The sequence below is a fragment of the Musa acuminata genome, chromosome BXJ3-10 (assembly GCF_036884655.1).
Source record: "Musa acuminata AAA Group cultivar baxijiao chromosome BXJ3-10, Cavendish_Baxijiao_AAA, whole genome shotgun sequence".
NCBI lineage: Eukaryota > Viridiplantae > Streptophyta > Magnoliopsida > Zingiberales > Musaceae > Musa > Musa acuminata.
This window is the reverse complement of record NC_088358.1, coordinates 5,158,200-5,174,010: the sequence shown is the minus strand read 5'-3', so window position 1 is coordinate 5,174,010 and position 15,811 is coordinate 5,158,200. Positions and strand designations below refer to the sequence as shown.

The following is a 15,811-nucleotide window of genomic DNA, read 5'->3' as shown; positions in this document are numbered from 1 at the left end:
ACTAGGACTATGGAATCGTTGTCTGACAATAAGGCATCATCAACCATCCAGCATTCCGTAAGCGGATCAATCAGTGAACTCATTCTCCAATGAGCACCTGTACTGTATCCCTAGTGTCCCTACACGAGCAGCTATGAGACCAGCTGCATCCATCATATGGACGGGTATACAGCACACCAGTCTATCCGGTTATCACGATGTCCCTCTCGAGTAACCTATGACCAGGATTATTTAGGATATGTGTTTAAAGGTGAATCGATCTCATTATCGTGATCTCATCACGATCCGATTCCCATTGCACAAATCCAAGGACATCACAATACATATGCATTTATGCAATAGTTATAAAGTGATATACGCCAAAAATATAATAAGCAAAAAGATTCTGTATCAAGTCACACGTGCCATCACTCACGTGATTGGCTTGCTGGGCACTTATGACTAGCACATGTGTGGTCCGTCACACATGATTCTCCCTCTAGAGAGCCGGTACTTATCCCTCCTGGATAACTGTCCCATTGGAGCAACATCTCTCTTCATTTCGGCGACCACCATCCCCTTGGACTACTCCGATCTACTGACCAAACTGTGCATTGTTTTGCCACCTGCAAACGCACTTGCTAGATTGCAACTCCACGTCAATATAGGCCCCGCTGCACCACTCAAGGCCTAGCAACATGCTGAACTCATTGCACACTTCAGCCTCCTATGGACGTATCCTTCACATGCCGAAGAGAAAGTTTCAATGCTCCATGGCGCCGAGTTTCGATCGCCTTGGGATGGCCACGAACATTCCATCGTCCGCATACAAGCCCATGCATGAGTACCAAATTCTTCGAGTTAGCAATTCCCCTCACCTCTGTGAGCTTTGCATAACTCTTTTGGTCGTTGAGCAACTCATTCCACCTTGGATGGTCTCATCCTTTACCAAGCGCCTCGCTTTCCTTGAGCACCATCAAGTATAGTTGTCAACGTTGAGCCGCAGCTCAAACTCAGCCATCCCAACCTTTGTGCGCTCCAAATTCTTCCAAGCTTGCCTATTCTCGTGGTGCCTCTTGCACGAAGGGTTGGCCATTCCTCTGAATGCCAATGTCAGATGCCCGCTCCTCTGAGCGACTCCTTTTCCCTACATCTCCATGCTCGTTTTCCCCCAAACGATCGCGCATGTGCTGACTGCCCTCAACGCAGCCCCGCTAGGTCCCCCACGTTTGCATGCTAAGTGTTTCTATGAGTGCTTGTCCTGCTCTGATACCATCTGTCACGGACTTAGCTGGTTTTGCCTAAGTCGTGCGGCACCCTTGCGTGTCCGTCCGCAAAGGTCAGCCTCCTCGAAGCCTCCCATTGTCCCTTAGGACCAACAAAAGAGAGAACCGGTTAGAGAGAATGCCTCAATCGGGATCCACAAGCAAATATCTCTGAAAAACACTTCATAGATAATGAAAATTATAAACAGACTTTACAAGCTCTGAACAGTGGCACAACAAAGGATAAAATGGTCCATTATAGGCCGAAAATCTCTCGCACGTGTCCACATGACACAACATTTATTTACAAGCCTAAAGAGACCACCAACCCAACTAAAATGGGACTATTAAGCCTTCGGCCATCCCTCTATATGTTGTACAAAGCATGAACATACCAAAAGACACGGACATACATAAGCATTATATCAAACATCCTGTTTAGAAGTTTGTCGGTGACAATATGGGGGGTTAATCACTAGATTTCTTCGTGCCTATGACATTTGCATCCCACCCGATAAAGAAACAATTCAAAGTGATAGATATAACATCATCAATAAAAATCTACTAAAGAGACTTAGGTGCACATTTAACAATGGAATATGGGTAAGGCAACCTAGAAGAACTGATCCTATTCCTCTACTAGTAGAACAACCAGAAACACCGATTTTTAGGGGAAATGAATCTCCTCCTCCTAGTTCCTTTGGTGCAGCACCTTCAGCTCCTGTTTCATCCTCTGAATGACTCATTATGACAGAACTGTCTCAGATCAAATTCCAACAAGACCAACTCAAATCGCAGCAAGAACAAATTCAACTCCAGCAAATTAAAATTTTGAAGGAACTACGACAACTAAATCAAAAAATAGATGTTATGTATCAGCACTATGCATTACCTCCTAAGGATTGATGTATCTTTTTATTCTGTTCTGTTTACTCGTAATATCAAGTTCGAAGTTGGTCATCTTTTGAACGAAAACTGAACCTTCTTTTTACATGTAATTTTAAAATTCTGGATATATGCTTCTGGATGAATGCTGATTTTTCCTTTAAGATGAACTCTGCATAAATATTTTAGCATACTTAATTTTGGATGATGAATTTTTGTATGATCAATGCTGAATTCCTGATGTTATAATCACAAGTTATATGCTTCAAGACTCATTCCATTTTTTGTTGATGACAAAGGGGGAGAAGTGTGATTAAATGATGACTTATACCATTTCGATATCATGACTTAATGAAAATGTCTTATGCGCATCGATAACATGACTTATATGAATTACAAAAGCTTGTGTGATATGAATGTCTTATTTGCCTTGCAAAATCTTTGAGAATATTGTAAGATTGATTGATCATATTGAAAGCATGCCTTACATTTATATCATGAAATTCATGTTGAAAATTTTTATCTCCTATCGTAGTAAAAATTGTCTCTTATCATTCGACTTGAAAATAATTTTCATCGAAGTATCGCATTTACTTATGCTTAATGAGAATAACGATAAGTTCTACGGTTAGAACTTATTGGTTTATGCTTGAATTCAATAGGATGGAATTCAAGTGTTTTTATCTTCTCATAATATGGCATATAGATAGGGGGAGTTATGTTTAACTCCGCCATCAATTGATTGTCATCATCAAAAAGGGGGAGATTATTGAATCTCAGATTTTGATGATAAAATCAATTGATGAGTTAATTGATCTAATCCATATTATTAAGTTAAGTGTGCAGGATTAATTATGATAACCAGAAAACACAAAGCAAGAATACCGGAGTCAAGTTCGATGGACGTTTAAGAGTCTGAAGAATCGTCGGAGATGCTGTCGGAACCAACCGAGAAGAAATCGGGAACCTGTCGGAATTTTTGGAAGTTCGCCGAAGAGATCGTCGGAGGTTCATGGAGATCACCGAGAAGGCTCGGCTACTCGTTAAAGTCATCACAAGATCGGGAGCTTGCTGGGAGTCCATCGGAAGAAGTTCGTCGGAAAGCTCGCCGGAACAAGACTCGACATTCACGGTTGAAAACTTGCTTAGGATGTTTTTAGTTATGTAGTTCACTTGTAATTAGGATTAGGATTAAGAGATAATCCTATATTCTGGTTAGGGGTCAACTGGGCCCAAAAGTAGACTTGGTTTGGGCTAAATTTGAAGCCCAACCAGTGAACCGAAGGGTTTGGAGGTGGCACCGCCTGGGCTGGGCGGTGGCACCGCCAGTCCACTGTCTGTCAGAAACTGACAGGCGGTGGCACCACCACTGACAGGCGGTGGCACCGCCAGCATCCGGAACCAAAGAGAATTCAAATTTTGGAGCCCAAATTTGAATCCTTTTGAGGCCTATAAATACCCCTCAAATCTCAGCTGAGATAACAACTTTTTGAGAAGCAATTGTTTGAGAGAAAGGCCTTAGAAAAGTCTTAGCTAGTCTTGTTTTCAATTTGCTAGTGTTCACCTCCTTCTTTCTTGCTGAAAATCTGTAAGAGAGTGAACCGTTTGTAAAAAGTTGTAAGAGGGGTATTTACCCTTCCCTTTCAAGAGATTTGCTAGTGGAAGGTGGGAGCCTCATCGAAGAGGGGCCTCGTAAGTGGATGTAGGTCACTTGACCGAACCACTTTAAAATCGGCGCAATCTCTGGTTTGCATTTCATTACTGCTATTTATATTACTGCAAACTTTCTTACTTGCTTTATTTCCTCATTACCTTTGCTACACAACTTTGCGAATACGCTTTCAAGTTAAGCACTTCCGATTCCGATTTTTATCGTACGAAAGATTTATCAAAACCAACGTTTTAATCCGCTGCACTAATTCACCCCCCCCCCCCCCCCCCCCCCCCCTCTTCGTGCCGCTCCGATCCTAACAACTAGTTGCACTTCTCCTTTTTGTCGATGACAAAGGGAGAGAAGTTATTATGATGATATGAAATTATGCATGAAATACTCATGATTTTATTATGATGATGCATAAAATGAGAAGTTATGATGTGGGATGTAATGTACTTTGATACCATAATGATTTGAAATATTTATGTTTTGGAATGATGCATGCAATACTCATGATTTTATTATGATGATGTATATGATGTATTGCATATGATGTGATTAAAATCATTTCAACTTGGATTAAAAGGTCATCATTTATTTGAATGATGCTTTATTTCAATATGACATATTGATAGGAGGAGTTTAGTTTAAACTTCGTCATCAATTGGTTGTCATCATCAAAAAAAAGGGAGATTATTAAATATCAGATTTTGATGATGAAATCAATTGATGAGTTTACAATCTAATATTCCTTTTGAGTGATACAAGACTAACTTTGATCAGAAAAGGTAAATTAATTAAAGCATGAGGAATCGAACATAAAGTGAAACATGTTAGGAGGTTGGATGTCGAGCCGAAGGATTGGTCGATGTGTCGGCCGAAAGACTTCGTGCCACAAAATCGGGCATTAGGCCAAAGGATCGGACATTGCTCTAAGGAGATCGGAAGTTACGGGAGTTAACATGTCAATTGGGCAATATGCCGAAGGAGAGGACAATATGCTGAAGGATCAAACGAAGCGTTGGAAGAACCAAAGAAATGTCGAACAACATATGATTCATGCTTTGTAATAATTTGTCTAGATCAAGTTAGTTTAGGTCTAATTGACTCAGTATTGGGGTGAAACAATATAAATTCAATTATGAGCCAATTAGGCCTAAATTATGGCTGAATTGGGCCTGCTGTTTAACCCATTCAATGTCCTGTAGTAAGGTTTGGCAGTGGTACCGCCCAGACATAGTCTTCAAGACTATGTCAAGAGGTGGTACTGTCAGATTGGGCGATGATACCACCTAGACACAGTCTTTAAGACTGTGTCAAGTGATGGTACTACTGTTAGGATCAAGAGCACTAAGAGGGGGGGGGGGGTGAATTAGTGCAACGGAAAACTTTCGACGATTAAAATTACGTTCGTACGATAAAAGTGATTTCAGTAGAAAAGCTGATTCATAAATCACTTTAACTTATGATCAAGCAAGATGCAGTTAAAGTGAATTTATAAGGGCAGTTTGCAGTTATGATGGAAATCAGAATGTAAGCGCAAACTGAAATATGATGTTCGTACGATAAAACTGATTTACGTCTAAACATCGATTCAGAAAATACTGAACTTTAAAACACGATCGTAAATTCGCAGAAGGCAGTAAGCTATTGAGGAGGTTTGCAGTAAAGATAATATGCTCAAAGTAAATGCAAACAAGAGAGCACTGCAATTTTAGAGTGGTTCGGTCAATCTTGACCTACATCCACTTCTGACTTCCTCCACCGACGAGGTCACCGACGTCCACTAGAGGCCTTCCTTCAATAGGTGAAGGCCAACTACCCTTTTACAGTTACACTCCTTTTGACAGGCTTAGGAGACAACCCTTACAGAATTTTCTCTCCTCTCTTGAAAGATCAAAACTCGGAAGAAAAGAGGGAGAAGAACTTTTAACTCATACAACACTTTTGAGCTCTAAAAATCATAGAGTGAGATCAGGATTTTAGTGGTTTTGGTTGCTCTTTCATTATTGAAAGAGTGGGGTATTTATAGGCCCCAACCCAGTTTGAATTTCGAGCTCAAAACTGTCAATTCCCGAAATTTCGGGGTCTAGTGGTTGCACCGCCTGACTGGAGCGGTTGCACCGCCTGGTAGAGCTCGAAGACTGAACCTCTAGGTGGTGCCACCTCCTGTCAGGGGCGGTTGCACCTCCTGCCAGAGCTCAGAGACCGAGCTCAGGCGGTTGCACCTCTGTCAGAGGCGGTTGCACCGCCCAGCCAGAGCTCGGAGACTGAGCCCTGGGCGGTGCCACCGCTGACCCAGGTGGTGCCACCTCTAGCCAAGAAATCTGGGTCCGAATGGGTTGATCCATTCGGCCCAATTTGGGTCTGTTAAGGGCCCAATTGTCCCAAGATTAAGTTAATGGGATCACCTCCCATTTCTAACTTAATCATCATGCTAACTACGAATTTCTTAAGACATTTACTACAGCTTGCTTCCGGTGCATCAATCGCTTCTTCCGGCGAGCTTCCGGCGATGCTCCAATGGACTTGCGACGATCCACTTGGCAAGTTCCGACAAGCTTCTTTTGGCAAGCTCCTGGACTTCTCGGATTTGTTCCCGTAGAACCTCCGATGACCGTCCGGACTTTCGTCGAGCTCTCGAACTCCCAATGTGATCATAGTCTTGACTCCGGCGCAACTCATGCTGCATGTCTTACTTTCATCGTAGTTAATCCTACACACTTATCTCAACATATGGATTAGATAACAAATGACAATCGACGTCATCATCAAAATCCGAGATTCAACAACTACTAAACTGGGCGATGGTACTGCATAGTGTTAGGGTGTCAGGCGATAGTACCATCAGACTTGGCAGTGGTATCGCCTAGTACTAGCGATGGTACCGCCCAGTACTAGCGGTGGTACCACCCAATACCCCGAAAACCTAGGGATTTGATTTTTGACTCCAAGTTTTGAAGCTCTTTATGGTCTATAAATATCCCACAAATTCCTGCTTAGAATACACATGAAAATAGAGCAAAAACTTTGTGATTCCAAGGTTATAAACTCTTTTAAGTGTAGAGTCCCTTCTTCAAGAGCTTAGTGATAGTCTTAAAGGAGGTATGTAAGGGAACACTTACAAAAGAAGGGGGTGTAAAGGTTCTCTCCTAAACCTGTGAAAAGGAGAAAGAGTGTAAGGGTAGTTGATCTTCGTCCATTGGAAAGAAGATCGATAGTGGAAGCTGGTAACATCGAGTGAAAGGAATCAGGAGTGGACATAGGTTACGATGACCGAACTACTATAAATCTGGTGTACTCGGTTTGCATTTATGTTCTGCATTTTATTCTTATATTGCAAACTGATTTACTTGCTTACTACTTCTACTATGCTTACGAACGTACCTTCAAGTTAAACTCATCTTTCCGATACGAGCTTTACCGAACGATATTTTCAAATTAATGTAATTTTTCGTAAGCACCCCCCCTCTCTCTTAATGTCGATCATGATTCTAACAGCACCCATGTCTCATGGTCTCATATCTTCATCTCGTCTCGTGTCATGTATTTTAATCCTCAAGAGGTCTTATCTATTTATAGATGAGAGCATAGAGTCTATGATAAGTAATTAGGAGAGTTCCTCCCATCAAGATCATCTCTTAAGAAATTCTATCATAATTGGACTTCCTTGCAATTGACTGATAATTATCATCATAATTCATTCATATATATAATATATCTTATCCAATTAGATAGTGTCACATAATTCTTAACTATCGATAATCTATCGTACTACAATATACTAATTGTATATTAGACACCATATTGGTCTATACCATCCATAAATAATCACAAAAAATTTAAAATGAATGATATTTACAAATATCGAACCGCTGCTATTTACATGCTTAAGCGGAGAGATATATGACAGGATCGGATTATGAATATTCGAGCCATTAATAAGAATTTGCCTTCTCAATTTGCAAATAGTCGAATCCCATCGTCTCTTTGCAATTGCATGCTGAGGTTCTTCATCTCACATTCCAGCTGCTGACTGTTACAAAGGACTTTGAACAGGTTCGGTTTGTAGTGATGAGCTCAGAAAGACTGATCAATAATGATCAGATTTTGCTTGTGTTGCCGCTACCTACACCCAATAATTTAAGCTAACATTAAAAACCCAAATCTATACTTCACTACAAACTGAATCTAGATCAAGTGCAAGATGAAATAATAAGTGAAAAGACTAATATACTTTACACATACATGGATGAATTGGATACAAAGAAAGAATGTCTCAAGGCCATAATTTACTGTACTGCTTCGATAAGAATTTGACTGGATTATAACAAACTCCAAAAGCTTAAGCCAACACCAAGAACCAAATCCATACTTGCAAGATGATGGAAGTCAGTCAAAAAGGAGCATAAATACTCCATCAATAAATCAGAGAGGATTCAAACGCGTGATGTATTTTCTTTTTTGTGTCACTAATCCCAAAGGCTTAAAATGACAATAACAAACCCAAATCCATATTATACAAAGATGACAGAGATGAGATCCAGACCGCTAATGTGTTCTTATGCATGTAGCTCGAGCCGATTCACTCATCACTCATTAATTATTTTTTTCATACAAGAAAGCTTTCAATTTGGAGGACTGTCGCCGATAGAAACATCCCACGAAACAGCCTCCTCCTCCTCCTCCTCCTCCCTATTGCAGCCAAGGTTCATCATCAGCTTATGTACAATAATGATAAGGAGCACATGAAAATTCAATTGAGTTAAAACCAGCAGCTAGTAACTTGAGCCATCAACCGTAGATGGCATGGGCTTCGTCACTGGGTAAGATCTAGATAGCATATTTAGGATATTTAAGCGATCTGATTGCATTGTTACTTGGGCCAGTCCCCTGTGCTGCGCTTCCTGTAGGATTGCAATTAACGCTTCTCCCTCCTCTCCGCTTGTATTTGTGAAGTAGTGTTGAACTAGATAGGAAAATAAATAAGGTTATCACACAAAAGAAGAATTTTAAAAAATTTATATTTCATGGCCCAACATAGGGGGTTTATATTGTCCCCATAAATACATTACATTAATTATATTTAAAATAAATTATTTTTTTTTCAAAAATCCTTTGAAGAATCAATAGTCAATTTCATTTAATTTATTTCTCCTCATGATACAATGAACCTCTTTATGATACCTTGACAAATCTAATTCCAACGATCACATTGTCGTGTATCTCGTAACCACCAACTAGAAACTGTTTCAAATAAGTTATCACAATCTAAATGAAACTCATCCCAAAATTCATTATTTTTAAGACAAAATTAATCAGTAACCTTGTTAATACACTATTGACCTAATAGTTGCAAAAATAAGATCATTTCTAGCTAACCATAAGTGTCACAAGGAAAGTGCATCTAATGTAGGAAGTTTTTAGAGAGGCTGAGCTCCCCTTTCTTTTAGCCATGTCTCTTTTGTTTTTTTTTTTTTTTTTTACACTGAAAGTGAAAGCTGTCCCTACATGAACCTAGGCCTTGTCTCATATCCCCATAGCATATTTGTATTTAAAAAAAATATGAGAAATCAAATCAAAAAATAGATGACACCGAGGATAAGTTTTTGGATGACAATGAAGAAATTTTTAAAGGCAGATAAAAGTAGGAAACCTGTGCCATAGTAATTTCTAAAGAAATATTTTAATTTTAGATTGGATTTTCTAGATTCCACATCACCTTTCAACCAAGCCAACAATCGTTTTTATAGTTATCTTTCTTTCTCGACAAATGATATGGCACTACCCAGGGAGGCAAAGACCAAATCCAAGAACCCTTCCTTATCGGAGCAGTTAGAAATATGAATGTTAAGAATGCGATGAACTAAATGGGTATGTTTTCAATCCATAGGTCTTCCCAGACTTTTGTACGGGAGCCAATACCAAATGAGCTTCCTAAAATCATCCCTCAAACTATTAAGGGATGAGCTAAGTCTCTTCCACTCATGGGAAGCACTAGGCTTGTTATATATTGTTCCAAAGGTCAAGAGGACTATGATTTGCAACTAGCACCTTAGCTCATAAAGAATCTTCTCTATTAAATAGGGGTATGACTCTTCCAATATAGATGGAATGCTTAGTAACCTGGATATCTCGTATTCTTATGCCCCCTACCCTCTTGTGTGCAGTAGTAATAATTCCCCGAAGGCTGAAACACCTAGAATTTGGAGAGTTATTCCAGAAAAATTCTCTAGATTTTGGTTCAAGTTATGAAGGGTTTGGTTAGAAACATTAGAACTCGAGAAAGAATAAATGTAGATGATATTGATCACCGAATTGTTTAGGACCATTATACCCGGCTTTGAGATATAGTTTTGCTGCTAGCCCTGCCTTGTCCACCAGGCTACGCTGAAAGTAGTAAGATATTTGATACGTCAAAATCCCTGCACACACCGTGTTTTTCGATAGGTGCGGACTGGGCAAGAGAGGAGTTTGCTCTCAAGGCAATCAGAACATCATTGACGATGACGATGACGATGAGTTTGCTCTCAAGGCAATCAGAACTTTCTGCATTGAGTAATCTAATGCTAGCTTGGAAACCCTAAGAAATATAGGGTAACATGAAAGAAACTGAAAATGCAATGCTCAAAGCCTTTGAACCTTGCTCATGCCCACCCATCATAGAATAGTTTCCAGCGATACGAGTGACTGGGAAGTCGCAAATATGTGAGAAGCACAGAAGAATAGCAGCGTAACAGTGACATTATTCTCCAAGTGTGCACCCTCTTGTAACCAGTGGTAGTGGTGAAACAAAATTCCAAACATCAGCTGTTACATGCATGACCGCACAGAACTTGCTGCCTTCATTATCCATCGACTTCTGCAGGAATGAAGTAATATTGATTTTAAAATTATAGTAAATTTGCTTCGTAATCACAGGCTTCTGATAATATAATATGGATATTTCTTCAAAAAGATGGTACATCTCCCAGAATCACAATCATCTTCAATAAGGCCGAAACTTCCTTGCAGCTCGCAGCTGTTGTATACGCTTTTTGTCTTGCTCAAATTTGCTCTGCAACATCATGACCTCTGCAAAAAAAAAAAAAAAATGACAGGATGCTTAATTAGAAAGCACGAACCCAAGGTACAAAATACTGGAACCAACTTTGTCCTGAGTATACACAAGATGATCAACTAGCTCCAATGGAGTGGATTTTAGCATCAAGATTAAGATCATTCTGATGTTTTAATTAAATCTAGAAATTGGTTACCATGGCAATTAAGAACATCTTTAATAAAGAGCAAACTGGGGGTAGAGATTTAAAAAAAATACCATATAACGAAAATCACTGGTACAAACCAAATAAATTAAACCACTTATCATGTTTTATATATAATCTAGCAAATGGTGACCATTGTTATAACGAACACCTTAAAGGAGTGTGAATTGGTGATAGAAATAAAAAGAATACTAGAAAAGAAAAACCACAAGGACAAACCTAATGGCAATTTCAATACAGAATAGACAGGCATTATGGGTAAAAGTGAAAATGCTTCTAAACTCTTATCAGAAATTATTAGAACTTAGACGCAGGTTTCTTGCTTCTTGTTCCTCTCAGTCACACTTCGAAAGGCCCCTACTTGCGGCAAGCATTCTTCAGTCTTCCAACTACCTATCCCTGTGATAAAGTTTCCATCCTCTATATATGCTTATCACGAAGCATCCCGGCAACTTCCAAGTGTTCTTACTGTTATTCTACATCATAATCCAAGCAACAAATTTAAGTTTCTGATTTCACACGAACTCACCACATCAAGACATTGTCAGGACGATATTTAGCTCACGTGTTTCACAACATGACAACATCATCTGGTGAAGTCACATCTACACTTAGTAAAACACTACCCAATTACATTGGTATTATACAAGAAACGCACATCACAAACAAATCTCAAAAATGATCTATGACATTTGTCAATAACATAAGTGAATTGGGTATTTAAAAGCTACCCAATTCACTTGTTCACCACTAACATTTTCTGGTGAAGCCACATCTATATTAGGTCAAACAATAGACATAGATATGTAGAGGATGGAAAAATGCAAGAATAAATCATCTGGGGGACAGATAAACTGCAGCAAAACGGTGAAAAAAAAAAAAACAGTCCAGAACAAGTTTCAGCCTGTTCCATTCAGATGACTTGTTTGCCAATCTACATTATTGAAATAGAAGAAAGTATAAGAAGTATTTTTTTTAAAAAAATCTCTCCAAAAAACTAACTTTTCTAATATCTGATTAGATGAATTATTGGAGTTCAGTGAGAAAAGGTAATAATGAATACAGACAGGTTGATGGATTATTGGAGTTCAGTGAAAGAAAAGGTAAAAAGGAATGCACTGGATAAGGCGTACAGCTCATTCAAATACTAAATAGACTTTAAATCCAGACATCCAACAAAAATAAGCACAACTAAAACATACAGTAACTCCAACCTTTGTAGCAACTCAAATCTTTAAAGTTTGAAAATAGCCAAAAACACCAGCAATAAATGACAGGCAATGGCAAGTGTAGTAATTTACCACTCGAGCATAATGACTTGTATAAACATGTTTTGCACCAGGAGATATCAGAATCACTTAGTGACTTATAAATCCTAAGGTATACCATTCAAAACCCTGATTCAAACAAAAATGAACTCTGAATTTCACATGATCAATGACCCACTGGTTATGAGCAGTCAGACATCCATTAAGCATGTATCATGTAGGGACCTCATATTAATAATAAGCTTGCCAGACCATGATATGGCTCATAGTTCATGGCATAAAAATTTTGTTTGACCATCCAATATGGCCATTGAAGGGCATGGTGATTTACAAATAGTCCAAGGATCAAATTATTAACTGCACATTTGTCTGAAAACTGGATACTGGTAAAAAATGATATATCAATTTCAACTGTACGCCAATCCTGCTAATCTAGACATAACATAAATAGATTCTCAACAAAACACAACCTGCATAAAATTCCTCTGTTGATATGATTCCTTATTACTACTGAATAGAAAGGATCCATGTAGCCACCACCAAGAATTTGGATCTGAAGGATTTTTGTTGGTGCTGGTTGAACATGCAAAAGATCAGCCAACAATTTAATCTCAGACCTAAACCAATCTCATAATCAGTTGGACCAGTACAGTAATAGAATATCGGACAGTATATGAACCGGTATCACTGAAAAAATTAATAAAAAAATTAATATCAACTGGTAACAACCTATATGGTCTACTCTCGTACATTGGTCAGATCAGTAAATACCAAATTGTATCAGTAGGTACAACCAAAATTTAATTCCTTGGATCAACTAACCATTATCATTACATAATTACCATAGCATAATCAAAAGCAACCTGCATGCATATCTGCATCAACAGGACTATAGTTACTGAGGAACTTTGGGATTCATAACCAAATCTTTGTATAGCCTCCTCATGAAAGAGTAGCATAGTGTAACATGGTTAACGTAGTTACAAAAATAGATATCTTTAGTTACGTTAGTTTTTTTCAACCACTCAATTGGCATCAACCTCTCAATTAGCAAGATTCAAAAAATATTTGCCGTTCAGAGGTCAAAACCTTGAATATTGTTTTGCCATCAGTGTAAGGGGATATCTAAAAAGAATACTAGTTTTGGTAACACGTGCAGAATTTAATACAGACAGTCAAAAGTAATCGCAACCAAACTTCATATCAACGAAGATCAGACACCAAAATGGACGAAACTAGTTTCATTACCAAATTAAGAGACTGAATTGTCAAGAAAGGTTTCTTAATTAGATAAAATGCTGTTAGAAAAGGAAAAAATAAAAATGAAGTTTAAAATGAAACAATCAATAGAAGAATAACTCTGATGTCTTAGTTTAACAAATGCATTTTTATATCTCATCTTCAAAGATAACATATGAAATCATTATTGTACTTCTTTGGTTTATTATTACAAACATAGTAGGTAATAAATAGTTGGTTTTAGTCCAAACATGTATAATGGAAAAGGCAAACTCACCACTTCTCTGTGCTTCCTGTTTTTTAAATCTGTAAAAATCTAGAGCAACTTCTTTGTTTTTCTTTCTAGCCATGTTATCAAGGACAGCAGCTTGAGCAACAGAACCCACAGTTATCCCACTCTCAGAATCAGTTGTCTTCTTCCTGCCTTTATGGTGCACCACAACTGTCCATCCTCCTTCTGCAGCAATTGCTTCTCTTTCTCTCCTTTCCTGGATATACCAGTTCCAGAACTATAAGATGGAGTGGATATATTTCCAGAGTGACTATATTTACAATTAAATCAAGCAATCAAGGATGAGTAAACATGCATGTCAGTAACTGAAGCAAAATAAAATGCTTTATTTGATGAAATGTTTTTTTTCCAATTTTGTTAATCAACAATGAAAAAGCTGCAGAGTATGCTAAGGCTTTGACCCTGGCCAGTATGTCATCAGGTATCAAGCATATGCCGCTTACATGGCAGATTTAGTTCCATGATGTTCCAAGAGAAATGCAATGTATATTGAAGCAGTTCATGGTATGCACCTGCTCCTGTTGTGCTTCATATGCAGTTATGAACTCATCAATTCTTTGTTGCAGTATCTTCAAGCCTTGTCTACTCTCTTTATAATTAATAAGCCACTCTGAAAAGCAGAATTCAAATTATCAACAGTCCACAGAAAGGCCTACTTGTTATTACAATAAAATAGTATACTTGAAAATGGAAAAAAAATGTATGTGGTGGAGTTCAGTAAATGCAGCTGCAAACTTCGGAAAGATAATGCAATAATCGAATGAAAAAAGTATAAATACAAAGGAAACTTGTACCATCAGTCCAGAACATTAAATTGAATCAGAATCCAGTAGGACTCACATGAATTCAGCAAAGACAGGACATGATGATCGTAAGTACTTAATCCCTTATCTAAGAAAATCTTGGTTCACACATAAAACATGACCACCAAATTCATAAGGTGCACTATAGACTTGCAATAAATGACTTAGCTTTTCTTCCAAAGTGAACCAGCATATTTCTATTAGTTCTTCAACTAATGTTATAGAAAAAACACTAGCAATTAATTAACCTAAACTTGCTATTCCAATCTGACTATATATTCCTAGTGAAGAAGGTATATTCATAATAGCAAAAAAACCCATAGGCTAAATTGCTAAGATCTGTATGCATCATAGCAAGTACATAAAACTGCCTTATCCAAAAATGAATGAGTGCACATAAAGCATGACCACAGCAGACCTAAAGTAAGATTAGGTATGTCATTGGTGACTTAGGTCTTCCAAATGAACCTGCATATCACTAACAAAGTACTTCAACTAATATTAGTGTAAAAACACAAGCAATTAGCTAACTCTTCTATTAGCTTCCTGTTTTGGCAAAATATCTATCACAACCCAACCTGATAGGATAACTGACCTATCAACTTCATTGAGCCCAAACCAGTAGTCAAAATGCTTAGGCTAAAGTTGATGGTAGTACACTCATCAAAGCCTTATAAGTCAATCTTAGTATTAACCCACTTTCAATGTGAGACTGATCAGGATGTTACAAACTCCCCCACTTAAGGGCTTGATGTCCTCGTCAAGGCCTAACATAGCCCAAATCAAACTCTAGCATGATGCAGGTGAGACGTAGCCCAGTGGTAACTCCACGTCGTGATGAGTCCTCTAACTCTATCCACGGGTAGCCCTTCTCTGATACCAAATATCACAACTTGACCTGATGGGATAACTAGCCTATCAACTTTGTTGAGACCAAACCAGTGGCCCAAATGCTTAAGTTGAAGTTGATGATTAGCACTCATAGACCCTTATTAGCACTCATCAGCCCACTTCCAATGTGGGACTAATTGGGTGTTACAAACTCAATGATGAAAAAGATAAATGTGTGATAGCTAAAAATCTCAACAGGTTTCTTAATTAATGGGATCTATGCACCAAGTTAATCTAGCAAGCCTAAATTATCTAAATAATCAATCGGGA

At 38.3% G+C, this 15,811-nt stretch overlaps 1 protein-coding gene across 3 annotated transcripts in view; it reads right to left on the bottom strand.

The window, feature by feature from the left end:
• Nucleotides 1-10,406: 10,406 nt before the first annotated feature.
• Nucleotides 10,407-15,811, bottom strand: part of LOC135651031 (uncharacterized) — a 29,661-nt gene continuing 24,256 nt past the window's right edge. Inside the window, exons 8-11 of one of the 3 annotated variants that reach the window (XM_065170803.1) lie at nt 14,360-14,457; nt 13,833-14,043; nt 10,749-10,857; nt 10,407-10,645 (exon numbers count right to left, since the gene is read on the bottom strand). In XM_065170803.1, the coding sequence (XP_065026875.1) occupies nt 10,772-10,857; nt 13,833-14,043; nt 14,360-14,457 (395 nt within the window). In that variant the 3' untranslated portion in view covers nt 10,407-10,645; nt 10,749-10,771. Of the gene's footprint in view, nt 10,858-12,537; nt 12,890-13,832; nt 14,044-14,359; nt 14,458-15,811 lie in introns of those variants that run through there. The other 2 variants (XM_065170802.1, XM_065170801.1) reach the window with 2 other exon arrangements.